This window comes from Lynx canadensis, chromosome C2, assembly GCF_007474595.2.
Source record: "Lynx canadensis isolate LIC74 chromosome C2, mLynCan4.pri.v2, whole genome shotgun sequence".
In the NCBI taxonomy this organism is placed as follows: domain Eukaryota; kingdom Metazoa; phylum Chordata; class Mammalia; order Carnivora; family Felidae; genus Lynx; species Lynx canadensis.
In genome coordinates, this window is record NC_044311.2 from 65,055,834 (window position 1) to 65,068,640 (window position 12,807).

Sequence of the window (12,807 nt, forward strand, 5' to 3'; positions counted from 1 at the left end):
GCTAGTCTCTTTGGCCCTGAAAGTCCCCTTCCTTGCATGGCCCTGACCCAAGGGCCTTTCTGTCCGCTGTCGCAATAGTACTAATTCTTTCAGGTCCCCGAAGCCCCCCTGATCCTGCCTTTCCCTGTGCTTTTCTCTGTACTCCTCAGCTTTCCCGCTTGATTATAGTATCTGTTGGGTTATTTCTTAGCTTGCATCTCAACAAAAGTGTTTCATTTTAAACACTTTAAAGCAGGTAGCATGGAGTTGGCCAAACGGGCAGTTAACATTGTCATTGAACAGCCTTAGCCGCCTGCCTTGGTGGAACTTGGAAGGCTTTGGAGAAAGTATGGACAGAGTGTTGATGGGCTCACTATGCTCACGGCAGGTCCCCGTCATAGTATCTGCCTCCACCACACCCATTACGTTGTCAGGATGTCTTGGGAGCACAGGTGTCCATCTTGATTTTGGTATTGTTCAAGTTTTTTACTGTTTGGAATCCCCCCATTTCATCAGTGTCCTTGGTGTCCCAGACTAAATGAAACTTTGGTACTCTTAGGGCGTCTGAAGTTAATGTTCTGCCCTTGTACAAATGGAATGGTCATGCTAAAGCCATAATGAGTCCAGTGCCATCAGGCCAATCTGGAAAGCTGTGCCCTGTGAAGCACATTTGTTACTCAGAAATCTCTTCTTTCTGGAAAACCACTGAGCCATTAGTTACATTCAAAGTCATTCCTCACATCAACTTAATCACAAATTAAATTCACTGTCTTCGGTGAAGTCTTCAGAAGTCTTCGTGTCTTCTTGGAAAGTGTTATGAGACAAACAGGATTTATGATCAAGCTGTTGATCTCTCTGAAGAGTTTTGTGTAATCAGAATCACGTGGTTGATGAAAAGTTTACTTTCATACATTTTCATTGTCAAATGTTACTATTTCTAAAACTCATTTAGCTGGTTGAATTAGAGAAGCAGAATTCAACATGCACTAATTTTTTTTTTTTCCCTCATGAGGAGAGAAAGTTAAATTAAGGGAAATAATTAAATATTGTATATATTCACAGGATGTTTGCTGATAATACACACGAAACTCTTTCTTTCTGCTGTTTTCTCTAGGTGATTGAAGACAATACTGGAGTCCGCCGGGTGGTGGTCACACCCCAGTCTCCTGAGTGTTACCCCCCAAGCTACCCCTCGGCCATGTCTCCAACCCATCACCTACCCCCCTACCTGACTCACCACCCCCATTTTATTCATAACTCACACACGGCTTACTACCCACCTGTTACTGGACCTGGAGATATGCCGCCTCAGTTTTTCCCTCAGCATCATATTCCCCCTACAATATACGGCGAGCAAGGTGAGTAGATTGCTGCTGGCATCGGGAACTGTTGAAACTGGTTACAACACAGAAGTAGCTTAGGAGAACCAGAGAGCCAGCCCTTTGTTTCTTCTGGAAGGAGCACAGTAGGAGAGGATCCACCTGCTGTAGAAAGCTCATGGGAAACTCCTAGCTCCCTTTGTCCCGAAGCGTGTCTTGAAAAGGTTACTTTGTGGGGGACAGCTCTTTCTATTTTCCAAAATTCAGCCCCCATCCTTCCACCCCACAAAAAGCAGGGAGTGGGGTAGCCACATCTTAGTTTAGTAAGAAATAAGTGATCTGTCATATGTTCCTGTGTTCCGTTTACATATTTTTAAGTGACAGTGCCCTTAGGTGGAACTGCATTATTTCTAGAAGTAGAAATGGTCTAGAAGTAGAAGAGAAGTTAAGTGTTTTGTGCCCAATTTCCAACGATAGAAGACTCTGAGGTCTCAGTAATCTTTCTGATTCCTGGATGCTCTAGGTTGCAATCTTGGTAGAACTCAGAATCTCCTCCGTGTGGTCCTCCTGCAGCCTGTTTTTACGTGAAGAGTAACCATTTGCGTGGCCACACTTTCACTGGTTGTTAGCCAGATATTCACCTTGAAATGGGGGAGTCTCACACATTATGTCTTTGTAGTTTTGGCATTGGTGTTGGTTTAGTCTAAAGCCTTTTTCTATCAAAGTGGATACTAAGAAACCAGGTAAGTGAGGGTAAAAATCAGACTTAAATGTCTAAGACTTTGCAAAGTGATTTTCTTCTAGGAATTGAAGCCTTTTATTCCTTCAAACATATTTTTACATTGGTTCAAATATGAGAATTGCTGTTATGCTATTGAGTTTTAGAGTAAGTTATCCCCTGACTTTCTCTCATCAATTATATATGTATATATCAATGAAAAAAATTTTATTAATAAAAAGCAGACTGTCCTCTAACTTAGGGATAGAATTGCATTTTGTTGTTGTTTTAGGTTTTTTTGTTTGTTTTAGTAGAAAGAAATTTAGTATAATTCGCAGGAATCAAGTGCTATCGTAAGTGGGGTGTGGAGAGGTGATAGCATCTGTAACTTTGTATCCTGCCCACGGACATCACACCCCAAAACATCAGACTAGTGAGGAGATGCCATGAAAACATTTGGATAAAATCCCCCCAAATTAAGTGAATTGTCATTTTAAAAAAACCCAAAAAGTATTCAGTGCTTTGACACAATGTACATTAAGTATTTGAGCATTGTCAGAGTTTTCTGATTTGCTCTGAGCTTAACGACCAGGAGCCTTGGTGACTGATCGCTTGGTGAAGAGTTGTGTGCCCTGCCTTGTGTCAGCAGTGTGTTACTAGGAAGCCACATAGTTACTGTTTTGTAAATGATGTCTTCTGGAATTTTAGATAATAGTTTGATTTAAATGGTCATTAGAATTTAGAAAAAAAATTGTGTCTAGGCTTCAGGAAAAAAAAGAGGGGGTGGCGCCTAGGTGGCTCAGTTGGTTGAGCGTCTGACTCCTGCTTAGGTCATGATCTCCTGGTTCATGAGTTTGAGTCACTTGTCAGGCTGGCTCTGTGTTGACAGCTGGGATCCTGGAGCCTGCTTCGGGTTCTGTCTCTCTGTCTCTCTCTCTTTGTGCCCCTCCCCCTCTCATGTTCGCGCTCTCTCTCTCTCTCTCTCTCTCTCAAAATGAAATTAACTTAAAAAAAATTGTGTCTTCACTTCATAGGGTATTTTGGTTTAATTTCATTATAATAACTTATAACGATAACATACAAATGCAAGTGCCTCATTGATTTCATATTAAAGAAAGCAAAAAACAAAATCCCTTTGCTTTATAGATATAAAGCCATATATATATTCCCTTACCTTCCTTTTCAATGTGCATATCTAAAAGCAACTTAAACATTTAATTTCCTAAACCATAGGAGTAAAGTCTTCAACGTGCTTTAAAAGATTGTTTTGTTAGTGTCCATGGTTAATATCTTAAATCTCAAGTGTGATGCATTGTGATAGTTAAAAAACATTTACCATCCTTTTTGTATAGTTGGGTATAATTTATTCGGGCATAGGGTTCTATTTGTTTTTTTTTTTTTTTCTTCACATTTTCTAGTGCAAATTAATTATCTTGCAAAGATTTGCTTTTTAAAGATCTTTCTTAAGCTATGGGAACAGAAAAAAAATGAAGAGCAAAGCCTTGCCATTGAACACTTGAAACATCGGTTGGGTGTTATGTAGGGTGACGGTACAGTCCTGGTATGCTTAGGATAGTCCTGGTTTCAGTCTCTTGTCTGGAGACATGATTAGGAATGCCAGGGGCGCCTGGGTGGCTCAGCCCCTTGGGTGTCTGACTCTTGGTTTCAGCTCAGGTCATGATCACACTGTTTGTGAGTTCAATCTCTGGGATTCTTTGTCCTTGTCTCTCTGTCCCTCCCCCTGTGCATGCATGCATACACTCTCTTTTTCTCTCAGAATAAATAAAAAAGAAAAAGAAATGCTACCTTTCCACTCTCAGAAGTATTCAGTTTGGATGCTAATTTATTTGGTCATTCTGTGGCTATGGGGCCCTTTTCTATTGTAAACATTTAAGGAACCAATCTCTGTGGTATATATTGTCATTTTTATTGATGGCCTAAATTTAATTTTTAATTGATTTAACATTTTTTACTTAAAATGTTTTCTCCTAAGATCATGAAATTATTTTGTAGACTCCCATTCTTTTTTTGAGCCACCTACAAAAATACACATAGTGAAGCCAGGTGACATTTTCGACTCAGTTTGTTTTGCCTCTTGATTACTCCAGAATAGAAGTTTGAGACCACAGCTTACTATGTGTGGCACCAGGCTGCAGAGATGGCCTGTATTTACCACTACGATTTCTCCTTAAACGTTTCCCCTGATTCTTTGAGCTCTGAGTATTTTTAGTGGAAATTTTTCATCTCATCGTGTTAGTAAGTTTTAGTCAAATGTTGGCTCTTTTATTTTTTATGTATTAAAAAAAATGGTTTTTTGAACATTTATTATTTTTTGAGAAAGAGACAGAGCATCAGCAGGGGAGGAGCAGAGAGAGAGAGGGAGACACAGAATCTGAAGCAGGCTCCAGGCTTCGAGCTGTCAGCACAGAGCCTGACTCGGGGGCTCAAACTCATAAAACGTGAGATCATGATCTGAGCTGAAAGTTGGACGCTTGACTGACTGAGCCACCCAGGTGCCCTAAATGTTGGCTCTTTTAGATGCCACAAATAACTCTTTAGATTCTGGTTGTTACACTCTTTCGAGTAGAAATGCTATTTTGTCTATAATGATGAGTATATTTTTAAGTGTCTTGATTCTAAGGACATGTTTATGGGGGTATTTTGGGTTTTTTTCTGACTTTTTTTTTGGTATGCTGCAACTAAAAACATTTTGACAGTGATTTTGACAAAACAGAATGAAATTTGTTAATAAATTCAGCTAGATTATGAACTCTTTATGAACAGCAGCTTTGTCTTCTTCAGCATTTTCCATAATTTCTGGAACATTCATTAACACACTGTACAGTTTTTAATGATCATTCCTTGATTCGTCAGAAATGAGTGGGAATATTTTATTTTTATTTTAGTTCATTTATTCTTTTAAGTTTATTTATGCATTTTTGAGAGAGAGAAAGAAAGAGAGAGAAAGAGGGGAGGGGGAGGTGGGGAGAGGGAGAGAATCCCAATCAGGCTGTGCACTGTCAATGCAGAGCAGGACACAGGGCTCAAACTCAAGAACTATGAGCTCATGACCTGAGCCGAAAGCAAGAGTCAGATGTGTCTGAGCCACCCAAGTGCCCCAAATTGGGAATATTTTAAGCATGTATTTTATTTGTACATATATAATTTTAAAGGTATTTACTATGGTAATATTTTAAACTTCATCATTCAGGACTCAGGTTATTTGACCTGTTAGAATTTATTATCGAAACTGTAGACTGAGCGTGCATTTGTCATAACCCTCCATTTCAGAAATTATACCACTCTATGGAATGTCAAGCTACATCACCCGGGAAGACCAGTACAGCAAGCCTCCACACAAAAAACTGAAAGACCGCCAGATTGACCGCCAGAACCGCCTCAACAGTCCTCCTTCTTCTATCTACAAAAGCAACTGCACAACTGTGTACAACGGCTACGGGAAGGGCCACAGCGCCGGGGGTGGTGGAGGCAGTGGAGGCGGCAGTGGTGGTGGGCCAGGAATCAAGAAGACAGAGCGGCGAGCAAGAAGCAGTCCAAAGTCGAACGATGCAGATTTGCAAGGTAACGTGCAAAGATGTTTGCCATAAAGCATAAAACCATGGACACCTGGACATCCTAAAAGAAACGTCTTTTACATAACAATGTCATTTCACGGTGGTTGGTCTTCCTACTAGGAATGACTGGTTAGACCTTCTGCGATCAGCAGAATGTTGGATCCTCTCTTTTATTACTACTTTACGGCAGAAATACGTGTTGGTCACAGGTGCCATGTGACGTTCTACGTACTCTCAGTAACAAGTATCTGAACTTGGTTCACTGCAAGGAGACAGGCGGGGAGGAGATCCATAGGAAAACAGTCTTTCTAAGAAGTTGAGGGCTGGTTTAAATCTGAACAGTATAATACTTTATAAAACCAGACGTCATTCCTTGGCTCTGTAGTGAAATTTATCATTGCGGAACAGTAATCTATTTCTTGGTTTCAGGCCTCAATTCTTGTTTAATGCCACCTTTGCATCCTGAATAAAGTACTCCTATCCCAAGAATGAGGTGGAAGAAATAAGGTTGCTACATAGGAGACATCTGCTCAAAAGGACATGTTTGTGTGTGTGTGTGTGTGTGTGTGTGTGTGTGTGTGGTTTTGTTTTGGTTTTTGTTTTCGTAGATTAGTCTTGTGGCTGTAGATCAGTTAATTTGGGGAGGAATGTATATGTGCTTTAAATGAAGTTTTTAGCCAAGATTTAGAAACAACCTATTTTGATGCCAAAGGAGTTAAAAACAGGCTCTGTATACAGTCACGTAGAGAAGGCTGACTTAACTGAAGCACAGTAAGGTGTCGTTTTGAAACAGCCAGGTGAGTTAACAAATATAAATATGTGAAGGCATGAGCAGCTATAAAAGACAAGATCAGAAGTGATTATAGCACTCATTAAATATACTCCTTCCTTTTACCAGACCTTATCTAGGTGTGTGTGAGAATGTGTTTGTGAATGAAAAAGACAGAAGTTGGGTATGTTTGATTGTGTACGGAAGACTGGACTCTTTTGGGGCCAACGACATGTAGGTTGGACCAGACGTTGGCATCAGCGTTTCCCCCCATTTTATTTATGAGTGAATTATAGCATTAAAAAGAGGAATAGTAAGGTATAGTAAAAAGTGAATAATAATTTCTCTGAGTAAAGTGTTATTCTTCTAATTTTATCTTTGATTCTTTTCTATATTTTCCAAGTTTCATGTAGTTATCATGTGTTATTCTTAGTCATTAAAGTGTAAGCAAGTATATAAAAGAAACCCAAAGTTTAAGAGGCCTTTAAATAGCTTTTTAGGTATAGTCCTATTTCTGCCATATAAAGTAATTTTTAGTCAACTGATACTACAATTTCTAAGTTTGAAATTAGATTACAATCAATGTTAGAATTTTTAACCAGGGGCATATAAGGGAATTCAAACAAAAAATTAGAAATAAGTTTTTCTAAGGAGAGTTTTAGTTTATAAAAAAGAGAAGAAGAATGTATAAGCAGTCTTCAGAGAGTGTAAGGAGGTTTGAACTTCCTTGATTACACGATTCATTCTCTAATAAGTTTTGCCCTGCCTTATACCAAAAGAGATTTAAGACAGGTGACATAGATATATATAATAGAGTCAGATAGAATAAATTTGAGTAAAGATCTAAGGGGCAAAGAGATAAAGGAAGGAAAATAAGATGCGTCAGGGTTGAAGTTAGGAAATAAAACTAATGTAATTATGGATCAACTATGGCAAAAATAAGTTATCTTCCTTCTATGTGCAGTTATTTTGTATCATTTGTCTAAAAGTGTAAGCTCCGCTATATTTTAACATACTCCTAGCTGGAAGAGAGGCTATGGATTTGCACTGAAATCTATATGGAAATGTTTGCTAATTATCCATATGTTTACAAGCATTTTGGCCTTCTGTGTAATGAATGAGAATATAATTGTTTTGAGCATCTTAAGCTCTTTGCTGTCATGTAGAAAACATTATTATTATTATAAGTTTTATTGTGATGCTAACAGTGAGATCACTTTCGCTGTGGACTTCTGGGAGGGTGTGTGTTGCGATGAAAAATTGGAAAAAAATTTTATCTCATTTTTAGTCTGAACTTGGTCTATTTCTCCTTTTCCTATCACATTGTTTACCTCCTCAAAACCACTCAAACTACAACTCTCCACATGGTTGAGTCATGAAATAAAGAATCAGATGGGGTATTATGTGTTCTACTTCATTTCAGTAAGGATCTGAGGGGTTTATGTATTGGATTTAAAAACTAAGTATTCGTTTTCCCAAATGAATTGGAAACTTATGTCCCGACAAAAACATACAAGTATTTATACCCGCTGTATTCATAATTGCCAAAACTTAGAAGCAACCAAGATGTCCTCCAGTAAGTAAATGAACTGTGGCACATGCAGACAATGGAAACCCAACACTAAACAGAAATGAGCTGTTAAAGTATGAAAAGACATAAAACCACCTTAAATGAAACATGCCAATCTGATGACCATATTCCAAGGAGGTAAAAGATCTGGATTCCAAAAACCAAGACATTGAGGAAAGGAATTGAAGAAGACACAAACAAATGGAAAGATATTCCCTGTTCATAGACTGGAAGGATTAATATTGTTAAAGTGTCCATAGTATCCAGAACAATCTACAAGTTCAATGCAGTCCCTATCAAAATACCAATAACATTTTTCAAAGAACTGGAACCAATGATCCTAACATCTATATGGAACCGCAGAAGACCTCAAATGGCCAGAACAATCTTGCAAAGGAGCAAAACTGAAGATATCACAATCCCCTATTTCAAGATATACTACAATGCTGTAGTAATCAAAAGAGGCTGGTACTGGCAGAAAAATAGATACATAGATCACTGCAACAGGATAGAGAATGCAGAAATAAACCCATGATTATATGGTCAATTAATCTACAACAAATAAGGCAAGAGTATACAGTGAGGAAAAGACAGTCTTTTTTACAAATGAGTTGGGAAATCTGGACAGGTATATGCAAAAGAATGAAGCTGGACCATTTTCTTACACCATACACAAAGATAAAGTCAAAATGGTTTAAAGACCTAAATGGGAGTTCTGAAACCATTAACACTCTTAAGAGACGACATAGACGATAATCTGTTGGACTTGGACCTTAGCAGCGTATTTATGGACACGTCTCCTGAGGCAAGAGAAACCGAAACAAAAATAAACTATTGGAACTACACCACAATAAAAAGGTTTTGCAAACAAAATAATGAAAAGTCAATTTATTGAGTAGGAGAAGATATTTGCAAATGATACATCTGATAAAAGGTTAATATACAAAAAATGTAAAGGATGTGTGCAACTCAACAAACAGAAAAACAATACAATGAAAAATAAGAGAGGATTGAAATGGACATTTTTCCAGAGAAGACATACAGATGGCCAATAGGCACTTGAAAAGATGATCACTATTACTAATCATCATAGAAATACAAATCAAAACCATCAATGTCACCTTGCAACAGTCAGAACGGCTAGTATCAAAAAGACATGAAATAGCAAGTGTTGATGAGGTTATGAAGAAAAAGAAGCCCTCATGCATGGTTTGTGGGAATGTAAATTGGTGCAACCACTGTGGAAACCAGTATGGAAGTTCCTCAAAAAATTAAAAATATAACTACCATATGACCCAGTGATTTCACTACAGGTTACATACCCAGAGAAAAACACTAATTCAAAAAGATATATGTACCCCTATATTTATTGCAGCATTGTTTACATGAACCAAGATATAGAAGCAACCCATGTGTCCAATGATACATATATATCATGGTTATACACACACACACACACACACGTGCTTAAATATTATTCAGCCATAAAAAATGAATGAGATCCTGTCATTTGCAACAACATGGAGAGATCTAAAGAGGGTATGATGCTGAGTGAAATAAGTCAGAGAAGGACAAATACCATATGATTTTACTTACATGTGGAATCTAAAAAGCAGGCAAAAAACAGACTGTTAAATAGAGAGAACAAAGTGGTGGTTGCCAGAGGGGAGGTGGCTGGGGGATGGGCAAAATTGGTGAAGAGAATCAGGAGATGCAAACTTCCAGTTTTACATACTTTAAAAGAAAAACATCTCCAAATGAATCAGGTATTGTTTTAAAATAAAATACTAAGAATAAGCAGGGGAGCCTGGGTGGCTTAGTTGGTTGAGTGCCTGTCTTTGGCTCAGGTCATTATCTCGCAGTCTGAGTTTGAGCCCCACATTGGGCTCTGTGCTGACAGCTCCGAGCCTGGAGCCTGCTTCAGGTTCTCTGTCTCCCTGTCTCTCTGCCCTTCCCCCACTCGTGTTCTGTCTCTTTCTCAAAGATAAACAAACATTAAAAAAAAATTTAAAGAATAAGCAGATGAAGCAGTGTGCAAACAAGAATAGAATTGAATAAAATATAGTAGACAGAATGAAATAAACTAACATTCTGGATCCAAAACCAAAAAATCAAACCCAAAACAGATCCCTAAACCTCATTTTCAGACCTACCAAAGCAGAATATCTTTGCCTGATCTGGATTCATTTTTGCTTGTTTGTTTGTTTTTTCGTCAGTCCTCCACTGGCAATGATGTCAGCCAAGATGAAGAACTGTCCTAATATTAAGGATGGTTACAGTAGGTGTGATTCGCGAAGTTGTACACGATAGGAGGTAGGAACTTTGTTTAATTCACCATTCTCACCTCCTGGAACTATGTCTGGCACATAGTGGTTACACAGCAAATATTTGTGGAACGAATGCTGTATTCTTAATTGGTTTTCTAGAACAGGCCTTCTGTTTGAGCACATGGAGCTGTTGCACCATTTCTTCTTCCTAGGAAGAATCGCTGTGCTCCTCAGGGATACAGCCGTGCAGCCAACCCCTCCTTTCATTTACTCTTACCTTTGGGAAAATAGTGTAGGCAGGGCAAGGTCCCAATGATACCCTCAGAGAAATGTAGGCTTCCTGTTTTTTGGTACTACCGTAGAATTCATGGTGTGTTGGCATAGAACGGTTGGGACTTTGTTATCAGACGTACTTGGCTTAGAATCGATCCAGCTTTGTTGCTTGCTAACTACTTGCTTTCCGTATTCCCAGAATCTCTGTTATCCTCATCTGTAAAATAGGTATTTTAATTTTCTTTATTAAATACTAAAAGTAGCCTAGTTCACTTCTTAACCCCTCAGTATAACGGTCACCCTTGTTACTTGGATATTTGTGACTGTCTCCCGCCCGTGATCTGAGGATCACCTTGCATCCAGGACATCCCCTCCTATCCAGTGGCCTTCCTCCTTCCCTTCAGGCCCTCTCCCTCAACTCCTTCCCCTGTAAGCCAGAAGTGTCTTCCTCCTGCTCAAGCCATCTTACACTTTCAAAAGCTCAACCCTATACTCCTAGACATGTGTATACTTTGCTAAATGATCACGACAATAAGTCTAGTTACTGTCTGTCACCACGCAAAGTCACAAAAAAGTTTTCTTCTGATGAGAACTTGTCAGATTCACTTTCTTAGCAGCTTTCACATTTGCAATATGGTGTTCTTGACTGTAGTCACCATGCTGTACATTGTCTCCCTGCAACTTACTTGCTTAATAGCTGGAAGTTTATGCGTCTTGATCCCCGTCACCTATTTCACTGATCACCTAACCCCCTTCTTCTTTGGCAGCCACCAGTTTATTCTCTGTATCTATGGATTTGGTTTTATTTGTTCATTAGTTTTGTTTTTGTTTTTGTTTTTTAGATTCCACATTTAAGTAAAATCATATACAGTAGGTGTCTTTCTTTGACATAATTTCAGTTAACATAGTACCTTCTAGGGACATTCATGTTGTTGCAAATGGCAAGATTTCATTCGTTTTTATGGTTGAGTAATATTCCTGTGTGTGTGTGTGTGTGTGTGTGTGTGTGTGTGTGTGTGTATGTGTGTGCACTTGCAACTTAGGTTGCATCCATACCCTAGCTACTGTAAATAATGCTGCATTGAACACAGGACTGCATTTATATCTTTTCAAATCAGTGTTTTTATTTTCTTTGGGTAAATACCCCAAAGTGGAATTGCTGAATCATACGACATGGAAAAATTTGTCCTCATATTCAGAACATTGCCCAATTGATGGGCTTTGAGCCTGTTCTGTAGCCAAGACCCAGTTAAAGTTGTCCTCTTGTCTTTCATCACAGAGACTAAGGAACTTACTGATGTGCGTCACTGAGTGGGAAGGAAGTTTCATTCCTTCCCTTTTATTCTCAATAAGAACCAAAGCATATGACATTAAGGAAGTTACCCAGTGGTTACAGGTTTGAAACTGAAATCCTCCAAGTTTTAATCAGGGTTAGAGTCCTACTGTCCTGTATCCTCAGAAGGGAGGAAAAGGTTATTTGTTGGTGTTGTTTTGGAAAAGATTGTTTGAATCCAGAGTGGAAAATAAAAACTTTGGGGAGGACCCACTGTCTAATAATATGAAAAAGACCTAAGCAATCCCTTTAGTTATGGGGAGTGTGTGTGTGAGTGTGTGTGTGTGTGTGTGTGTGTGTGTGCGCGCGCGCGTGCGTCTGTGTGTCTGTGTGTCTGTGTCTGGGGTGGTTCAGGGAAAGGGAAAGAGAGTACATCAAACATGCTAAGTCACAGTCTCTACTCTGTGTGTAGAAGTATGTCATGCATGCAGTTGATACTGCTGACCTTTACCTCATCCCTAAGTTTACTGCAGGAGTGAGATTTCTTTCTCACTCATTACTTGAACATTTTAAAACCATATGGAATTGTAAGATATAGTAATACAGTATATGTTTTGGGCCATATGATACACAACAAGTCATTTCACCCTGCCTCAGATTTCCTTTAGTAAAATGAACAAGTGAATTAAGGTCGGTGATTTTCAAAATTTATCCATGAGTAGATCTTCCTTTTTCAAACAGTCTTGTGTAGATCCCCAATTAAATACATATCCTTATTCCCATACCTCTATCATATGTGTTCATGCACGTGTGCACATGCACCCACACATATCCTGAAAGCAGATAGAGTTGGTGTTGCTACGGCTGGAGTGGGAGACCTGGGTACTTGTTAGCATCCACAAGGCTTTCCCCAGGGTTAATCCCTCACCTAGACCCTGGCTGCTTGGTCTCAGACCCGTGGCTTCACCACCATGGAGGAACTTGTGAGATACGTACCCTCATGGCCTGCCCCACACCTAACCAACTGTCCGTGGAGGCAGGACCCAGCAATCTGTGTTTCCGTA

At 39.1% G+C, this 12,807-nt stretch overlaps 1 protein-coding gene across 2 annotated transcripts in view; it reads left to right on the top strand.

Moving 5' to 3' along the window:
- The window catches only part of FNDC3B (fibronectin type III domain containing 3B), a 365,061-nt gene that overhangs the window by 209,925 nt on the left and 142,329 nt on the right, over positions 1 to 12,807 (top strand). For both annotated transcript variants that reach the window (XM_030328930.1, XM_030328931.1), the window contains exons 5-6: positions 1,094 to 1,337; positions 5,308 to 5,598. In XM_030328930.1, the coding sequence (XP_030184790.1) occupies positions 1,094 to 1,337; positions 5,308 to 5,598 (535 nt within the window). The remainder of the gene's footprint in view (positions 1 to 1,093; positions 1,338 to 5,307; positions 5,599 to 12,807) is intronic.